Consider the following 19,395-nt stretch of genomic DNA (forward strand, 5'->3'; position numbering starts at 1 on the left):
TTCCACATGCTATGGATGTGTTACTCCCATGTTAGTTTGGTAGCACTGCTGTACTAATACCACAGGCTAGGTGGCTTAAGCAGCAGACTTTTGTTTTCTCAGAGTTGTAGAGGCTGGAAGTCTAAGATCGAGGTGTCAGCAAGGGTTGGTTTCTCCTGAGGCCTCTCCCTTTGGCTTATGGATGGCTGTCTTCTCCTTGTGTCTTCACATGGTCTTCTTTCTATGTGCATACATCCCTGATATCTCTTTATAAGCCCAAATTTTCTCGTCTTATAAGGACACCAGTCTGTTGGATTAGGGCCCACCCTAATGGCTTCACTGTAACTCAGTCACCTCCTTAAGGGTCCTTTCTCCAGATAGCGTCACATTCCCAGAAACTATGGGTTATCTTGTCAACATGTGGATTTTGAGAGGGACAGAATTCAGCCCATTACACCTCCTGTCTACTAAGTTTAAAACATTTTGCTTAAACAACAACAACAAACCCTGGGTATCTAGAAATTAGGAGAACAAGCCTGCAGAATAGACCAGTTAAGTTGAAAGTGTGTATATATGCCACATTTGGGAAGATACACGTTATGGTATCACAGCTTATCTCATTTTGTTTCCATTTTTACTTCCTCAGTGTTGGAGTTTCCAGATCAAAAGATGTGCCACCATTTGGCCCACCGATTCCCAAAGGTGTAACTTTTCCAAAGTCAGCCGTGTTCCGGGACTTCCTTTTAGCCAAAGTAATCAACGCAGAAAATGCAGCCCATAAATCCGAAAAGTTTCGAGCAATGGCCACTCGAACGAGGCAAGAGTACTTGAAAGATCTGGCGGAGAACTTTGTCACAACCGCCACTGTGGATACCTCTGTGAAGTTCAGCTTCATTACACTGGGTGCAAAGAAAAAGGAGAAAGTAAAGCCAAGGAAGGACGCCCACTTGTTCAGCATTGGAGCCATCATGTGGCATGTGATAGCACGGGACTTCGGCCAGTCTGCTGACATTGAATGTCTTCTCGGGATTTCCAATGAGTTCATCATGTTGATTGAAAAGGATTCCAAGAATGTTGTATTTAACTGTTCCTGCAGGGATGTTATTGGGTGGACATCTGGATTAATGAGTATCAAAGTGTTTTATGAAAGAGGAGAATGTGTCCTCCTGTCCTCGGTAGACAACTGTGCTGAAGATATCAGGGAAATTGTTCAGCGATTAGTAGTAAGTACATGTTTTCTATTTTCCCTTATGTTTTCAATTCCATATTCAAAATAACTTTCACTGGGGAAATCCTACCATGATTATAGCAATTAGGGAATGCATTACCATTTCTTACAGATACAGAGCTTAATTTTAAATGCTGGGTCCTTTTGAGGAGTTGTTGAATACATGAACAGTGGAGAAGCAACCATCATAAATTGATTGGAAAAGTTAAGCCAACCTGCAAAAGAGAACCTTGAGATGTATTTTAGTAGCATTTGAAGGAAAAACAGAATTATCTGGGTAGAATGTCTGTTTATGGAGGCTGACATAACATACCTTCCCAGTGGGTAATTAACAGCAGAATTGCTGTTGAGTGTATGAATGATGAGTCCTATTTGCAGTTTCAACCCTGCATGTTTATACAGCAGGTATTTTTGTGTAATGTGCCAGATTAAATATATTATTAATCTTAGAGCCACCGTTTCTTAAGGAAGTTTTCAGAATTACACATTAATTTAGAAAGGCTTTTAAAAGTCAGACTTAAAAAAGATTTTGTGTATGTGATTTTAGTGCAAAACCCTTATATTTTATCCATGGTGTTCAGTAGTCATATTTCTGCTCCCAATTTTAACAAAGTAAGAATTAGATTTTAGTTTGAGCATATAAAATAAAGTAGTAAGAATACATCAAACAATTTCCAGTTTTATTTTGGTAATATAAGAAAAAAACATGCTTTGACGGTAGAATTTCTTGTGTGTATATCTTCCCCCAAAAGGATGTTATTTTTTTTTTAATTAGAAAAGGTTTAGTTTACTATGGATCATGAAAAAAGGAGAAATTATATCCATTCCTTGTCCCCTTTCCTCCCACCAAATATAAATTACCCTTTTGTTGTTACAGACCATGTATAAGAGAAGGTAAAATCAGGGCAGTGTCTGCTGGCCTCAGAAAAGTAATTTCATTATTTGTGGAGACTGTTTACAGTAAAGGGCCTCAGTATGTTCAACAGTATTATCAGGTATATGTGTGCAAGCCTAGATAAGGGGTTTGGGGTGATTAAGTAAATGATTAAATGCCTAGAGAATTGACTTGAGTTATACTGATGAGTCTCTGGATGCATTGTGCTTTTGCTAATTGCAAATACTTCTTTTCAGCATATCCACCAAATCATTATAATCTGTGCTTCTGAAAATACAACACAAATACCACGTCACCAACCACGAAAATGTACTTTCCCTGGATATTTACACAGGGGCTCTTATACATTTGCTATTCCATGGACCCCATCCTATTTTGCTAGAAAAGTGTATTGTCAGTGTGACCAAGATGCACAATATTACAAATCTATTTTAGGAATTATATTCTGTGTCTAGGATGATGTGCAACATGAGCTATTGGAAACAAGCCAAACCAAAGACTGTTGAAGGGATTAGATCGTAAGGGTTGGTACAGGGTGGTAGTAACAGAAATGGGAAGAAAGAGAAGAATGCAGTCATCGTGGAGATGTTGGGAATGCCTGCTCGTTTGGCAGGTGGTTAACTCAGTGTCCATTCTCAGGTGGTGGAAAGTGGAACTAAAGGTGTCTGTCTTGCAGGTAACAGTACAGGAGAGGAATGAGAGTTTGTTCCTAGAGGGCCAGGCAGGGTTCACTTCGCGGATGTGCACCCCGTGCAGTTGCTCAGGGACCCGCTCTCAAAAGAGTTCATGCTTGACTGAATGCTCTGCCATTGCCAATCTTGAAATTCTTCATAATTTTTTCATAAGGAGCCTTGCATTTTGTTTTTTCATGGGGCCCCACAAATTACATAGCCAGTCCTGGCTAGGAGACTACAGTTTTCATGTGATAATTGGGTCCATGGAGGAAGTCCAAATACATGGAGAACACCTTCCTTCAGACTTTGGGGATGTGAGGAAGCAATAAACAGAGGGGATAAAGAAACAGCAAAAAGACAAAGTAGGGGAGAGGGCAGGTGACTGGAGGAAATGAGCAGAAGAGCCAGAGCTGGAGGACTCTGGAAAGGCTCAGCCAATAACTCTTCATTCTGATACATGGATGATAAATTTAACTGATAATTGCATTGATATTTGAAAGAAGGCTGGGTACATGTTATGTGTTGTCTTTTGATAGGATTGTTTAGAACAAAGTTGAAAAAGAAGAGAACAAAATGTGTTTGTGTTGTGCGTATTACAGAACTACTTCTTCAAGTTTTAAGTTGCTTCAGTTCATGACTTTAGAAACATCAATATTCTAAAACGTCACCGCTAACTAAAACCAGCAATCCCCTTTCCGCATTTTGCTGAGTCGTGAACTGTCATGGCTGTCTGGGAAAAGCTGATTGGCATTGTGTGCACTTGTGGTAACCATGGAAACATCAGACACAGTGGTGATACATGAACCAGCCCCAGTCCCACAGCTGTACTTACTGTCATAGGTCTTATTAAATAGCTATCTGTATTCAGAGCATGTTTCATAGAAATAGAGCGTTCATTAAACTGAAACTTCATACATTGCCTCTGGGCTTTTGGGGATAGGAGTATGATACCTCCCAACTTGAAATTCCCACAGATAAGTGATGTCATAGTCATCAGATGATATTTAATGAGCCCATGTTTTTCTTTCATTGCATGTAAGCTATGCTCAGTGAGTGCTTTCGAAGACTGCATTAGTGGTGCTTTAATGTACCAAGTGGGATGCAAACCACCATTCTTCTTTCATGTTCCTTTTTGTGGGACTGCTGTTGACTCTCTCTCACTCTTGAATAAGGTACATACACTGGGGCTTCCAGTGCTTGGGGCTGCCCTCAGCCCCAGGAGAGACAGGCCCAGTGGAGGAGAGGCAGCCCATAGGCACAGAGGGTCTCTCTGCTGCCTGCCAGAGCACCATCCTGCACACTTGTCTTGTGAACAGATGGCCAAGGAGTCTGGCTGGCCTGCCCCCACCGAGGATCTGAATGGTCCTCACCACTCGGGCAAGCACAAGACAAGGACCCTCGGGGACAGAACACTCCACAGTATGTCCCCAGGGCTGGTGTGTAGAGAACATTTAGAGTTTTCTTAAAGCTCTAACTTTCTGCATTTGCCCTTCCTGAACCTCAGAGTGGGCTGTTAAGCGTTAGCTTTCAAGTGTTTTGGGGTGTTTTTCTTTAAATTGTCTAATGATTTTAGGGCTTGCTGACTGAAACTTGTAATGGTCTCCAAAATCTTTACGTTTTACATCACAAAAATCCATCTAGAACAATGGAATTTATATGCTTAAAAGCCAAGTCACTTGACACAATAAAAGAAAAAGGGGAATTCTCTCAGTCCATCTGAAGCTCCCAAGCTCTGGGTCAGTGACATCTAAGAAAGCAGGACACCTGTATCAAGAATATATATGACTTAGAATGAAGAATGAAGCCATTGTTGTGCTTCTGTTATTTTCTTTGCACTTGATGCTAATGTTAATTGTGATCAGCTCTGAACTTAAATATGTCCTCGTCTTGTCACTTGGACGGTTTAAGGAAAAGGCAGAGAGAGACAGGCTGGGCTGTGAGGGCCCAAGGGAGAGGGCTGGCATAGAGGCCCATACGTGCACCTTTGGTAGAGCCCCATGACAGCTTGGGCAGGAAGGGTATCTCTAACAGTCTCCTTCCCCCTTAGATAGTGACGAGAGGCTGCGAGACTGTGGAAATGACCCTGAGGAGGAATGGGCTGGGCCAGCTTGGCTTCCATGTGAATTTTGAAGGAATTGTCGCAGATGTGGAACCTTTTGGCTTTGCCTGGAAGGCTGGCCTTCGCCAAGGGAGCCGCCTCGTGGAGATCTGCAAAGTCGCCGTGGCCACTCTGACGCACGAGCAGATGATCGACCTGCTCCGCACTTCTGTGACTGTGAAGGTGGTCATCATCCAGCCCCACGATGACGGCTCCCCCCGAAGGTAAGGCGTGCCAGGCCCAAGTAATGCTCACTCCTCCTTCGCCTCTGTAGCAGGTGGCTGTCCTCACTGCCCCTGCAAGGTCCTCAGAAAATGCAGTCAGGTGCATCTTGGTACAATGTTGTTGCGATGTCTCTCATTCAAGGAATTGAAAAGGAGCTTTAAAATATGTAATAAATGATAAAAAGTAATTTAGCAATTTATTGGGACATTGACTACGTAAAAGCTGAGCTATTCTGAACTGACAGGAAGAGCACCTGCCTGGTTCCCCTGGACCAGTCAGACTTATATCTAAGAGGAAATAGTTCTGCATCACAGCTCAGCCTTGAACACATTAAATAACCATTCAGTTAGAATTTCCTCCCATAACATGAAGCCATTGATTATTTTAAAAATATTTAATAAACCAACACTTGTAGGTATGAAAGAATGTTGGAACAGCGCATGTACTCTGTGTGGTGAATACTCCATTCTCAGGTGGAGCTTGAGAGATGTTGAACTGGTTCAGAGTGTTGTCATAAACTGTCAGGAGAAATAGATGAAAAGGAATGGCTAGACTTGGAAGGTTCAGAGGCAGATAGCTGGAGGGCTGGGATAAGAATGGGGTTAGAAAGCAATACTGTTCCATTACTAATAGAAAATAATCATGCCCAACATAAAATATTAGGCCAAAAGGAAAAAGAATGCTAATTAAGAAGGAGCCATTCATTCAGGCTGTGGCCCACTACTTGTGGTAATGCATGACTGGTGGTAGTATCTAGAGCACCTTCCCTCTGTCTTCATTCCCAAATGGAGTTCCTACAGGCAGCCTTAAGAGCTCTGGCTTGTGAGAGACTAAGTATGCTTGGAATCCAGGAATTTGCTGTGTGGCCTGGGGCAACTCACACATTCTCTCTAAGTCTCACTTACTCTCTATAAGATGGGATGATTATATTGCCTACCTCCTACGATTTCAATGAAGATGAAATAAAATAATGTATGTAAAGCACTTAGAACCTTTTAGCGTAATTACCCCACACATTTAATTTAAAAAAATAAAACTTCAGGCTGGACCCTATGGCTCACACCTGTAATCCCAGCACTTTGGGAGGTCGAGGTGGGCAGATTGCTTGAGCCCAGGAGTTTCAGACCAGCCTGGGCAACATGGCAAAACCCCATCTCTTCAAAAAATACAAAAATTAGCCAGGTGCAGTGGTGTGCACCTGTAGTCCCAGCTACTCAGAAGGGGATCCCTTGAGCCTGGGAGGTCAAGGCTGCAGTGAGCTGAGATCGTGCCACTGTACTCCAGCATAGGTGACAGAGTGAGACTGCATCTCAAATAATAATAATAAATAAAACTTTAGCATATTCATTTTAATTTCTTTCATATTAAAAAAGAAATTCTTATTATCCAAAGATAGTAGGCTTGTTGGGTCTACTTTCTGGACTTACTAACCTAGGTCATGCTCTCTCCTTTCTCTATCTCCTTTCTTCATCCTTTAAGCCAGCACTCTCCATTTGCACTTATACAATGATCTGTGTCTGTACTGTTCAGAGCAGTAGCCACAAACCACAAGTGGCTATTACGTACATGAACTATAGTGCAACTTAGGAAACGAATTTTTCCTTTTAATTAATTTATGTTTCACTGGCCACATGTTGCTAGTGGCTGCCGTATTGGATAGATCAGCTAAACCATGATCTCCTTTTAGGAAAAAAAGCTGCTTACACTGTCTTCCTCTATGGTTAATGTGCAAAATCTTGCAAAAATCTTTCTCTATTAGTTATCTTACCATTTGCCTCCAGCCTCACTTTCTGTGACCTTGTTTCCTGTGTTTGCCCAGTATGTTTATAAAATAAGGATTTAAGAAACTAAGATTTCTCTGTAGAGTATCAGTCCCATGTGAAGATGTTTCTTATTGCCTTGCTTGATTCTGCCTGGTTGAATCTGTTTTTTGAGCGTCCCATGAGTCACATGTACTACTATAAGTCCAAAGAAAATAAAAAATTAATTCATTAAAAATGGATCTTGGAAATAGCAAAAGGCAAATCCTTTAGACCTTAAAAGCTAAAGTACTGTATATGTTAAAATCTTCTAAATTTTCCAGCATTTGTTAGAAATTTTTTCATACAGTAAGATTTCTGTCTTCCTTAGTAGAAATATAGATTTTTAATGCTTATGATAAGAATCAGTCTTTTATCTGCCTTTGTATCCTTTATCTGTCCTAGCAGCCAATTACTGTAGAATTGGACAAAAATGTTACCATGAGCTTCCTTTGGGTTAAAAAATAACATTTCTTGCCTATTTTAGTTTTAGTCTACTGTTAGTAAGAAATTTTTTCAAGCTTTCAAGAGATCTGTTTAATAAAAATGGTAAAGTTGTCGTTATATTTGGTATTTAGAAATATAATTTAGGAGAATATAATTTTCTACGAAATATTGAATTGTTTTCAGCTAAAACAAACAAAACTACAATTTAAAAGTTCCAGCAGCTGTTATCTTTTATCCAAGGACATGTTTTCCTCTAAGGAGTCAGTTATCTGCCTTGGTCTATACATAATTAATTCTTTGTTTTAAATGCAAATTCTCTTATTGGAACTAGGCAAGATATTTATTTAAAGATTTTGCCCTTGCTTCCTAGGAGTCTCATTAATGTCATTCCCTAAACATACAGGGTTTTTTTTTTCCCAATTAATCTGTAATAACTGTCTTTTAACCTTAGCCAGAAGGATTAGAATTAGCTATTTGCCTAGTAGCAACGTTCCAGAATTGGCATACCCATCATCCACATTACTGCAAGTCGTGAAGGCTTTAAGCCTAGCCTGTATCATTTAAAACTCTTTCAATTCAGTTTTCCAATTTTCTGTGAATCTGAATTTGTAAATTTTTAAATCCATATTTTTGTTAGTTTTGATTTGTTTTCTGCCTGCAACTGTCTGGGTGCCCTGATAAAAGTACTTGCTGTTGTCAGACAACCTCTCATAACCAGACACCACCCTTGCAATACCAGCCCTTTGCTTTAGACCGCAAGTGTAAGTATGAAATGTCATTTTCAGTTTCACCCTTGCACTCAGCATGTTTAGCCTTCTGTATTATTAGATTTGTTAAGAAACTGTAGAGGAGGGACTAAGGGGAAATGGGTAGCACTTCACTCATTTTAAAATTTAAAATACAAACCCTTTAAACCAAACAACCTTTAGTACCTTTAATCGTATAGTAACATATACCAGGATGTGCCTGAAACTAAAGCTATACATTTGACTTGTAGCATGGAAAATGACCTCCATCTTTCTCAAACTGGCTCTTAGTGCTTGTCAGGGAGGAGGAATATTATTTAAATGGATATGTATATGTATGTGTGTGTGTATGTGTGTATATATACATATACATTTTTTAAAGTAGTTTTAACATAAACACTATGAAGACTACAAAATGGCCAAATTAAGGAATTATGAGATATTTTAGTCTCATAAATGTTGTGAAAAATGCTTCGGTTCATTTTTGCCATTTATCAACTCCCATTTTTTCCTACCAGGATATCACTGAGGACATCATTTGACATGGGAGCCCAGCTGCTCCTGTGGGCAACATGAGTGGCCTGTCATTTAATAGACAGTGTCTCTTGTCCTCAGGTCAAAAGGTGTTTGGTTTTGACTCAGAAGCTGCTGGATTAAAATGCAGTCTTTAGTAGGAAAAGTGTTTATTAATATGTTGAATCCAAAGCCACCTGCGTTTTGAATTCCCAGAAAAGTATTTATGTTCAATCTAAAGCCACCTGTGTTTTGAAGTCCCATTTGCCAGCCTAAGGGAGGTGACAGTCTGACTTGTCCCTCAGCTTGAAAGGAAGTCAGAGCCATTTTTAGTTTTCCTTGTGGATTTGCAGGGAACGCTGAGCAGGGAGAATCACCCTTGAGGGATACTTACTGACTGATCTCGTGCTGGGATTGGATCCTGGAGTGAATTCATATACATTGGGAATGAGTGGCAAGAAGCAGTTTGGGAATAGCACTCTTCAAATGGAAATGAGGTTTGAAAGGGGAACCACGGTGTTTCTCAAGCAGACAGTCTCTGTGGCAAAGATGAAGAGTTTCTCAGGCCAGAAATGCTTAATTAAGATCTTTCTTGTTTTTGCAAGGGATAATTTACAGCCACTGGTGTGGCCCAGCCTCTGGCCTTCAAAGGTGACTGACATTCTATCAGTGTCATTTGAAGGAAAGCATATCAGCCTAAAAGGCGGATATGAAGGAAGTAACAACTCATCAGAATCATGCATGAGTTGTTATATAATGTGAGTGAATTTAGTAAATATGTCCAATAAATATGGAAATGAAATTCCTTGCTACAGTGCATCTGTTTTGTGTGAATTTTGTCATACCTTGTTGATATATTATCCAAGGCATTTTTCTATATAATGCAAAACAGTGGAAATTTTCTCATGTTATCATGAGTCTACATTATTATTCTCTCATCTTTCTATAAAATTAAAACTTTATGTTCTCATCTCCTGTTTTGCTGTCTATTGCCTAATCATTCAACCCCCTGAAGTATGCAGAGAGGAGAATATGGAAATAGAAGGAAAACTCAATTTTGTTTAACAGTTTTATTTTGTATGATATCTACACACATACATATATAAAATAAGTGGTAGGCTGAAATCTGGACTCAAATGAGCTTGCTTTTTTAAAAATTTTTTTTCCATGCTTTATTCCATTTATTATTCATTATAAAGCAGACTTCTTTTTCTTTCCAGCTTTTAGGTTCAAGGGGTACATGTGCAGGTGTGTTACGTGGGTAAATTACGTGTCTTGGGGGTTGGGTGTACAGATAATTTTGTCACCCGGGTGATCAGCAAAGTTCCCAGCAGGTAATTTTTCCATCCCCACCCTTCTCTCACCCTTCACCCTCAAGTAGGCCCCAGTGCCTATTGTTCCTTTCTTTGTGTCCATGTGTACTCAATGTTTAACTCCCGCTTGTAAGCAAGAACATGGCAGCATTTGGTTTTCTGTTCCCACGTTAATTTGCTTAGGATAATGGCCTCCAGCTCCACCCGTGTTGCAGCAAAAGACATGGTTTCAATTCTTTTTTGTGGCTGTGTAGTATTTTTTCTTTATCCAGACCACTGTTGAACATCTAGGTGGATTCCATGTCTTTGTTGTTACAGTGCTGCAGAGAACATGTGCGTGCATGTGTCTCAAGTGAGCTTTTGTATTAGAGTTCCAACTTATTTGCATGGGTAATAAAAATTAGTTATGTCTGGTATTGTCTTATGGACCCTCCAGGAATGAATTTTGATGTGCAATGTGAAAACAATACAGAACAAAGGTAACCTAAAGTACAATCACTATTCTGAGTCCTCTGGCCAGTTCCTCCAATACAATGTTCAGATTATTCTCTCACTCCCTAAAGTAAGAACACAGGATTATAGAATTGAAGGTTGATTGCCTTGCATTCACTCACTCATTCATTCATTCATTCATTCATTCATTCACTCACTCTTAACTAGCTTGTGCCAGGAACTGTGCTGAGCACTAGGGCTTTTAAAACGATGGGACAGATGTAATCTGACTTTCAAGGACTCCTTTTTGTCTTTCTGGCTTTCTAAAATGCCGTAAGACTTATTCATATTTTAGCTATTTAAAAGTGATTTTTCTCAAACTATAGCAACAACTTACGACTTAATAATAAATGTCTCAAAGTAGTGTAGAAAACGCTGTCACCCTCTCCAATTAATAATCTACACTTTAGTGCCCCCGTGTTTTTTTATTTTGAATGCTGGGATATTACCATCACAGTAAGAGGAATGCATAGGGTGGCAGTAAAGCATGAGCATTGTGTTAGACCAGTAACCATCTCATGCTTGACAGGTTACACCGTGGCTACCATAGTGGACAGCCATTGGATGTTCTCCCCCATAGAAATACATTCTTCAGAAATCAGGCATCAGATAGCTAGCTCTTTTGAGATCTTCTCTGTATAATTTTGAAGTATTACAGTGCAATGTTGTTCCTGCTCTCAAGCTTTCTAAGAAACAAAGCAGTTGATTTTGATAAGAACGTGCTGAGCTTCTGTCCAGTGCTCTGACAGGTACTGGGGATACAAAGACACCATCTGCCCCTGTGTCTGCTTCTCGTGAAGGAGGAAAAGGATGGAAGGAAGCTGATGAATTAGTCAGTGCCAGATAGCCTCACTTCCTTTTTCATACGACACCTGTTCGATTCCTGACCTTTATAAGAGGGCTTGGTCAGGTGTGATTATGGTCCAGATGTCTCTCTTTCTACCTATTCTGGGTATCTCTCTGTTTCTATCTGTAAATTAAGGAATTTGTTGAAAAGCAAATTGCTATTTCATTTAGTGCCTATTTCATGTATGACACTGCCCTAACCTTTACAGTAAGTTATACTATGTGGTTATCTCCCTGTTGGAAGCCTTTGATTTTTTTATGTACCAGAAAGACTTTGTGATTCAAGTGAATGAGCATCAATTACCCCATCACCTTGTTGGATAATTTGGAGTATTTTAGCTATTAGCAGGCTATTAGCAAAACAGGCATTAAAATGATTAAAATATCAGTGATTACTTTAATCCCTAGGGCTATAAAAGAATTCTTTTACAAAATGCATAATATTTTAAAAACATTTAATTTGTTTTAGAGGATCGGCTTTTGTTTCCAAAGATTCTTTTAGCACCTACTGAAAAATATGACATAGCATAGGCTGCATTAACTGTTCTTTGATGGTTTTCTTAAAAAAAAAAAAAAAAAAACCCATGTGTTTTAGAAAGAGTCCTGACTTAGAGTCAGAGGACCTGAGTTCTTTTGTGAACCCTATCTCTGATTAACTGTATCATCTTTCCAACCTCTCTGGCCCTTCTTCTGAAAAATGTAGATTTTCTTTGTACCTCACAAATTTTTGTGAAAGTCAAATGATGTATGTGGAATACTGTAAAGTGCTACACATGCTAAGGTGGTGGATTGGAATTAAAGGATAGCATTGCAGTACTTTGTAAGGCTTTTCCTTAGATCACTGGATTCACTTAAAGGTTCTCTGTGATGCAGCCAAGTAAAGTAAAACCAATAGGGAATTTCAGAGTCCAGTAAATGCAAGTTCCAGTCATGAGATTAGATGAAGCTGTGGCTGCACAGTCTATGGTACCTGGTCCAACTAACTGTTCAACTGCCCTCTCTTTTTTTGATAAGAATATACATTCCTCCCTTTGAACTTTCTTGGTTCTCTAGGTTTTTTGGTTTTGTTTTGCTACTCACGATTCCCCTAGGACGCTTCCCCTTTCTTAGTTTCGAAGTAGTGTAATACAAAGTCATGTGTCCTACTTTTATGTAAGATGAAAAGAATAAAATAATAGGATAATGATATATTGTTCTACAGATGAATGTAGATGAAGGGAATTTTACAGCTCTAAAGATTTTTTCAATTTGAAAGTTAAACTTTAAAATTCCAGAACTCTATAAACATCTGTTATCTAGAACTTTCATAAAATTGTATGTGCCTTTTGCAGTTTAATGTTGGTTTCCCCCTTTTTGGAGAAACAGAAAGTAATAATGTCTATTTGTAATGAACTTCTTTCTTTTGAAGCTGTCACTTGAAGTTTACATATTTTGTGTAATTTAATCTTGTTGCACCCTCTGCTGTTACTGTTCTATTTTCAAGAGGAGGGTCTAAGAGGTTATCACATTTCTAAGCTACACATGGTCATGTCTGGGTTTTGAGCCTAGAGCTCAAACTCTGTCTTTAATGGAGACAGTTTGGTGTCTAGGGTTCCTGTTGGGAACAAATGGAAAATGGAAAAAACTGCTATGGCGGCACCCGGGCGTGGTGCTCAAGCCCTGTAATCCCAGCACTTTGGAGGCCGAGATGGGCGGATCACGAGGTCACGGAGATCGAGACCATCCTGGCTAACACGGGTGAAACCTCGTCTCTAACTCAAAAATCTGACAAAAACTATAGCCGGGCGAGTGGCAGGCCCTGTAGTCCAGCTACTGGGGAGGCTGAGGCGGAGAATGGCGTAAATCCAGGAGGCGGAGGCTTGCAGTGAGCTGAGATCCGGCCACTGCAACTCCAGCCCCGGCGACAGAGCGGACCTCCCACCTCAAAAAAAAAAAAAAAAAAAAAAAACTGTATGGCTTGACTGGACTCAAACAGTGATGGTCTTGACGGTCAGCCTGCAGAGTTTGAAGCCTTGATTTAGAACCAAGTCCATACCCTGGCCTGCAGGGATTCTACCTTCCCCGTGTCCAAATTATTGATGGTAAATGGAAGCTTCTTCGAGAAACTCAAAGTGTCATTGGAAAGGAATGAGCCTGGGTGGATGGATGCCATCTTGGGGGCCTTCCTGGATGCTCTGAAGTTAGGGGGTCCATACACTACAGTACTTGGCAGTGACTGTGGTATCTGTTAACTGTGAGCAAGATTGGACACCCCCTCTTTGCTGATCATGTTCAGGAAGCCAGGAAGTGGTGGCAGCTGTAACCAAGAAGTCTTCTGGTGGAAAGTTTAGCTTTAGGCATCAGGAAGCAGGAGAGAAAGCCCATGAGTATGAATATGAATAAGTTAATGAGTGTCCCTTTTACAGGATTAAGCCATCCCAGGAAGTCCATGATTGTGAGTTCAGAAGGATAAGTAGTACTGTTTTTAGAATATACCAGTAAAATATAAGATCCTCTGAGGATGCCATCTAATGGAATTACCTGTTATTCTTAGTTTGAGAATGCCACATTTTTAACCAACTAGCACATTTTCAATGACCTTCTTGGTCTACAGAATGTTTTGCCTTCCAGCATATGTTTTTGAGTGAGAAGAGAGAATAGACTCAGAAAAGTTATTGGCTAGAGAAGAAATGTGAAAAATTGCACTTATTTTTAACCCTGAAGCTGAGTTTGTATTGATCCCTACGTAGCGTGGTAATTAGGAGCATAAGTCGATGATGTGTACCTTTGTTATGAAGCAAAGAGGAAATCAATATGCATACATAAAAGTGATCCCACAGCCTTATCTTGAGGTTTTTTAGTATCTCCTATTGACAAGTAAACTGTAAGGCATGTGCCAGAAGCTAGAAATGCAATTTCCATCCTTTGACTTGATTTGGGATGTCGAGAGGAAGCCAAGCGTGTGTATCAATGAGGTCTGAATTTTTCCACTGTAGCAGGAAAGCAAAAGTCTTTTCTTTAAGAATGTTGCAGTTACACACAGGTTGAGCAGCTTGCTTTTTTAAGAAATGTCTTTTTGTGCTAGGTCTTTGGGCATTTGGTCTGTTGGGGTTTCAGTTAGCCTTTATTTAACTCATGGAAATATTTGCCATGTGCCCCATCCATAACAGCCCCGAGTTTGACACTCCAGATGTGCCGGGGTGTCGTGCCTGGTGTCCTGTGCTAAAACCCCTCAAGAGGGAGGGACGATGCGTGCCAAGGGGGACGCAGATCCATTTCTGATGGGCACTGCAGCACGAGGACCTCTCCAGGCTCATTTGTCATTCTTCTTTTATGCCTTTTCCCATTTCCCTAAACATTGGTTGAATTTTCCGTATGCATCCTTTAAGGAATTTCTCATACGTATGGAACAGAACTGAGTTTGACTAGGTTTGATGATCGCTTATATCAGTAGTACTAATTTGGCATCTTAGTCATAGAAGTAAACAAAGCAAAAGCTAGTTCACAAGAGTAGTTGCTGTAAAAGTGTCACATAATAACAAAATTAGTTTTGATTTTAAAATAAAACCATTCTTTTGAGAATAGCTAAATTTTATTAGGGCAAAAGGATGCCAGTTCTTATTATTTTAAAAGACCTTTCCTATATGACTTTCTGCACAAGGTTGGAGATAAAATCATTCCACCCAGATTCTCTCTTCAACTTAATGGATTGCACAGATTTTTGCCAGCACTCTCTCAAAATATGAGTCATGATTATGCATTTATATTACATGTTTCCTTCCAACCCTCAAGCTAAATTATAGTGTCTTATAAAGACTACAGTCTATGGGCATGAATTAAGTAGGCCACACTACTCAGCCATCTGTCTTCTCTTTCTTTTTTCCCCTTAAAAACCATACCAAACAAACTTGAAGGCCAAATAAGCACTGGAAATGCAAAGTTGCCTTTTGGTTCACAAGATTCAAGGTTCACATTCATTCCTTTCACTCAACACATAACTCCAGGATCTTTAACTTTGATGGTAGTCAGTTACAGTTCCTGATGTGCACTACTCAGGCAGCTGGAACCTGTGAGTCACCAAAGCCTGGCGTTCACCTGAACATCCAGTGACCCTTAGAGCATTGGTTTGAGTGGAAGATGTGAGTAGGTTTTCTTGATGTTTTATTATCTACTGTCATATCTTACCTTTGATTTCTGCTTAGGTCTTTGGGTATGGGGATGAATCAGTAGCCCTAGGGATGTGGTATCTGAATAAACAGAAAATGCTTGGAAACTATATACATCCATGAACAAAACTTGTAGAGCCTTGGCATTTTATAAGAAAATAATGCAACCCAATGTAATTTGCAATTTACTCAGTTTGACCAATAATGTAACTATTAAACTCAGTAAATCCAGAGTAACTTAAACTAAATAAGAGAGGAGAATTTTGCTTTCAGGAAGGGAAACAGAGTTAAAATAAAGGATAAGAACTAACGTTTACTGATGCACAGAGAAATCACTATCTCATGTTCTATAAACAGGTGTAAGATTTCTTTAGGAGGGCGTATTCAGTCCACTCTATTAATGCTACCATCAAAGAATCGCACTACCATCAATTTGGTTTCCCAAGTCAAAAGTTAGGATGTTGTTTTTTATTTTTTTCTCTTTCTCTGTCCCAAGCTCCAAGCATTATGGATTTGACAAGTTAGAAATCACTTTCACCCAGAATTTTACAAGCATTTCCTTTGTTATATTTTGTACCTTCTGGTATTGTTCTTGAGAAGAATGGAACTATTCCACACCCAGGTCCTTAAACACTTAGGCTCCCACCCACCCCGTCCCCAGAACCATAGGCTTACTTCCTTAACCCAGGAGTCTGAATTCCTCAATGATGTGTTTTCATGTGGACCATTTTTTATTCATTGAGCTGGGTACTCTCTGGACCTTTTAATCCAGTTTTACATATCTTTTAGTTCTAAAAATGTTCATATACTATTTCTTAATAATTTCTCCCCTTTTTTTCTCCTCTTTTGTGATCGCTCTGTCTAGTAGTTGTTGGACTTTTTGAATTGAACTTCAGTTTTCTTAAGTTTTTCTCTCTCATAACTGTTTTGAGAGAGTTTCTCAGTTTCCCTTCTAACTGTCTTATTGGATTTTTTAATGTTTACTTTTAACTCTCATAAGTTCCTCCTCTTCTTCAGCAATCTAGTTGCTCCATGAGCTTCACTGCAGCGTGATTGGATGGTTTACATCTGCTTGTCTTTTCTCTAGAGAACCATCTTCTTTGATCTCTGGGGTGGTGAGCATTCTGAGGCCAAGTTTGGAGGAAGGAGAAGTGACCCTGGGTCTCATCTCTGCCTTAGGCTTGTCGTTTTCATCCCTGTTCTCTGTACCTCACGCCCTTGACTCTGCATCTTTTCTGTTCTCTAAAAACCACTGCTCTTGCCCACCGTGGTAGAGGATTGGTTACTGCCTGACAAGGCCAGGCACTGTGTGGACCCCAGGGCCTAGGGCTGAACTCCCATTCCTTCTTTCTAAGTAACTTTTATGCCTAAATCTCCCTTTTCACTTGGCCTTCTGCAGTGCTTGGTGCTTCCCATCCCTGCACCATTTTGGGGTTCTCAAGGACAGTGAGTGATCTTCCTTCCTACTGATATTTCCTCTGCACACCTTCCTCTGCTCTGCTAAACCTGCATAACCTTTCTTCGTTCACCTCCAACTTTACATCCTGTGTATTAGAGTTTCAGGGATCTCCAAATTCAGCTGGCAGTTGAGGTTGTTTCTGTTTCGCGTCCTCCCTGTCCTCCTTGTTCTGTTGTGATGATTTTCAGAAAAGGCTGAAACTTTTACTATACCATGGTGACAGGGAATTCTGCTTTTTAAGAGTGATCCCTTGTTCTAGTAGATTTCTCAAAGGGCAAATATTAGTAAGTGTTGTTGTTGTTGTTGTTGTTGTTGACGACTCTGGAATGTCTAGGCAGAGGCACTGGCTTGGGATGCTGACTGCTTTGCCAACAGGGTAAATTGGAATGATTTGCCCAGCACTCAAAGTTGAGACTTATCTAGTCTTCCCGTGTCCTTGCCAAATTGCACCAATTAGCTTTGTGGGCTGACTTTGGTCAAGTTAACAGTACGCTTTGTACTGTGCAGTTGGTAGGAACCTTAGGGATAGCTGACTTAAATCGTATATTTTAGGCTAAAGAGTCTTAAGTACCTGACTAATTACTTGAGCATATGGGAAAGCTGTCTAGCAGGTGACCTTTTAGGAAGCTGTGATACCTGTTTGAGAGAGTAACCATGGTAACTCAAAGCCACACCTGACTTTCACATAATGGACACTCAGGTTTTCCCTGAATTGTGATGGCTTTTACTAATTGTGCTTTTCACTTCTCTCAGACGCAATTAGAAAGTGATTTGTAACTCTGATTCCTGATTATGTTAATATAACTATAATTTAAAATATCTGCTCAGATTATATACGTGAAGTATTTTTAATCTATTAAAGCTTATTTATCACCCATGTTCAATGTTCTTGATTCTACATATGCATATTAGTTAAAGATATGATCAGTTCTGTCCTAGAAGTTTGCTAATTACCTGGAAAGACAGAATTTATGTATGAAATGCCTGACAACAATATCCGTCAACTAACCAGAGCCCAAAACCATGATATTGAATCATACTGATCCATCTTGGTTGAAAATAGACAAGGCCCCCATAGCCAAGAACGGGGTTATTGCATGCACTTGCATGGCTTGTGTCAGAAAGGTGCCTTCCTACAGTGGTGAGGGACCACCGAAGTTCAGCCATTCTCTGCGCAGGGGCCTGTATCTCTCAGGGCATCTGTGCAGAGCACACACCTTTTTAAAATTGTACTGTGGCTTGCCATCCTTTGCACTCTGCAGCACAATCAGCAAATCTTATGGAAAAGGCAAGATCTGAGTTGAGATTTGGGTCAAACTGGGAGATATGATTGCCAGGAGGCATGGCTGGAACAGATCAGCCAGCTGGGGGTAGATAGACAACATGCAGAGAGCTGTGGCAGGCCAGGTTCCTCTACAGGGGGCTGTCAAATAGAAAGATTTTATCTGGATTTTCCAGTAGCCATATTAAAATAAGTAAAAAGAAGCAGGTGAAATTATTTTTAGTAATATATTTTAACCTTATATCTTCAAAATACTATCATCTCAACATCCAAAAAATGTTAAACGATTATTAGTTTACATTATTTTATGTATTATGTCTTTGAAATTTGGAGTACATTTCATACTTACAGCATATCTCAAATCAGATGCTAAATTTTATCGCGAGTACTTGCTGTTTATATTTCATAAAATTTAAAGTTGAAAACATAGATTCACATACCCAAGTTATTCTAAACACTTAAAAAATGAAACAGAATATCAGTTTTTAAAGTTAAATTAATGAAAATGAAATCACTGTGTTCCTCCAAACACAAGCCCATTTCCGGTGCTCAGAGGACTCTTGAGTGGCTCTCTGAGCCACCTCTGGCGTCTGCTGTGTGGGCAATGTGACTATGGAGGGACTGGGGGCAAGATAGTGCTAGGCACATAGTGTGCCTGAAAGACATTAAGGAGACATTGAAGTTTTCGGGAAGATAAATCTCATACAAAGTTTTTAATAAGGAGGAACTACAGCCAGAGAAAGAGAAACCTTAGAATCCACCACCTCCCATATGTTGAACACAGACATGACCTAGTTCTTTTGGTCACTAAGACTGGTTACGCTGCATTTAACCAAAGACTTTCTTGAAGAATAAAGCATCAGACAAAAGGAAGCTTTTCTCTTTCTGTTTAATAAGATTTTTTCTACAACTTTATTGAGGTGTGGTTGATGCATAATGAACTGCATGTATACAAAGCATACATTTTGATGAGTTTGGGCCCATGTGTGAAATAGTCACCACAAGCAAGATAATGGACATTTCCATCATCCCTAAAAGTGATGAACATTTGCTTAGAGGGTCTTATTTCTACGGTCCTTGGGAGTGAATGTGAGGACCAGAGGCCCAGTCTTGGTCCTGCTGAGTAACTGTGAACAAGGTGTTCAATGTCTCTGGACTTTCAATTTCTAATTACCGGAGATAGTACTTGCTGTCTGCAGAGATATATTTAAAATATTTAACCTACAAGTCTTGGAGGCCTCGGCTGTGCCAGGT

The 19,395-nt window shown here is 39.8% G+C and overlaps 1 protein-coding gene across 4 annotated transcripts in view; it reads left to right on the forward strand.

Moving 5' to 3' along the window:
• Positions 1-19,395, forward strand: part of SIPA1L2 (signal induced proliferation associated 1 like 2) — a 233,717-nt gene that overhangs the window by 165,892 nt on the left and 48,430 nt on the right. For all 4 annotated transcript variants that reach the window (XM_017874995.1, XM_017874998.1, XM_017874997.1 and 1 more), the window contains exons 9-10: positions 626-1,202; positions 4,824-5,098. In XM_017874995.1, coding sequence (XP_017730484.1) covers positions 626-1,202; positions 4,824-5,098 — 852 coding nt within the window. The remainder of the gene's footprint in view (positions 1-625; positions 1,203-4,823; positions 5,099-19,395) is intronic.

Source organism: Rhinopithecus bieti, unplaced genomic scaffold, assembly GCF_001698545.2.
Source record: "Rhinopithecus bieti isolate Rb0 unplaced genomic scaffold, ASM169854v2 scaffold_9670, whole genome shotgun sequence".
Lineage (NCBI taxonomy): Eukaryota > Metazoa > Chordata > Mammalia > Primates > Cercopithecidae > Rhinopithecus > Rhinopithecus bieti.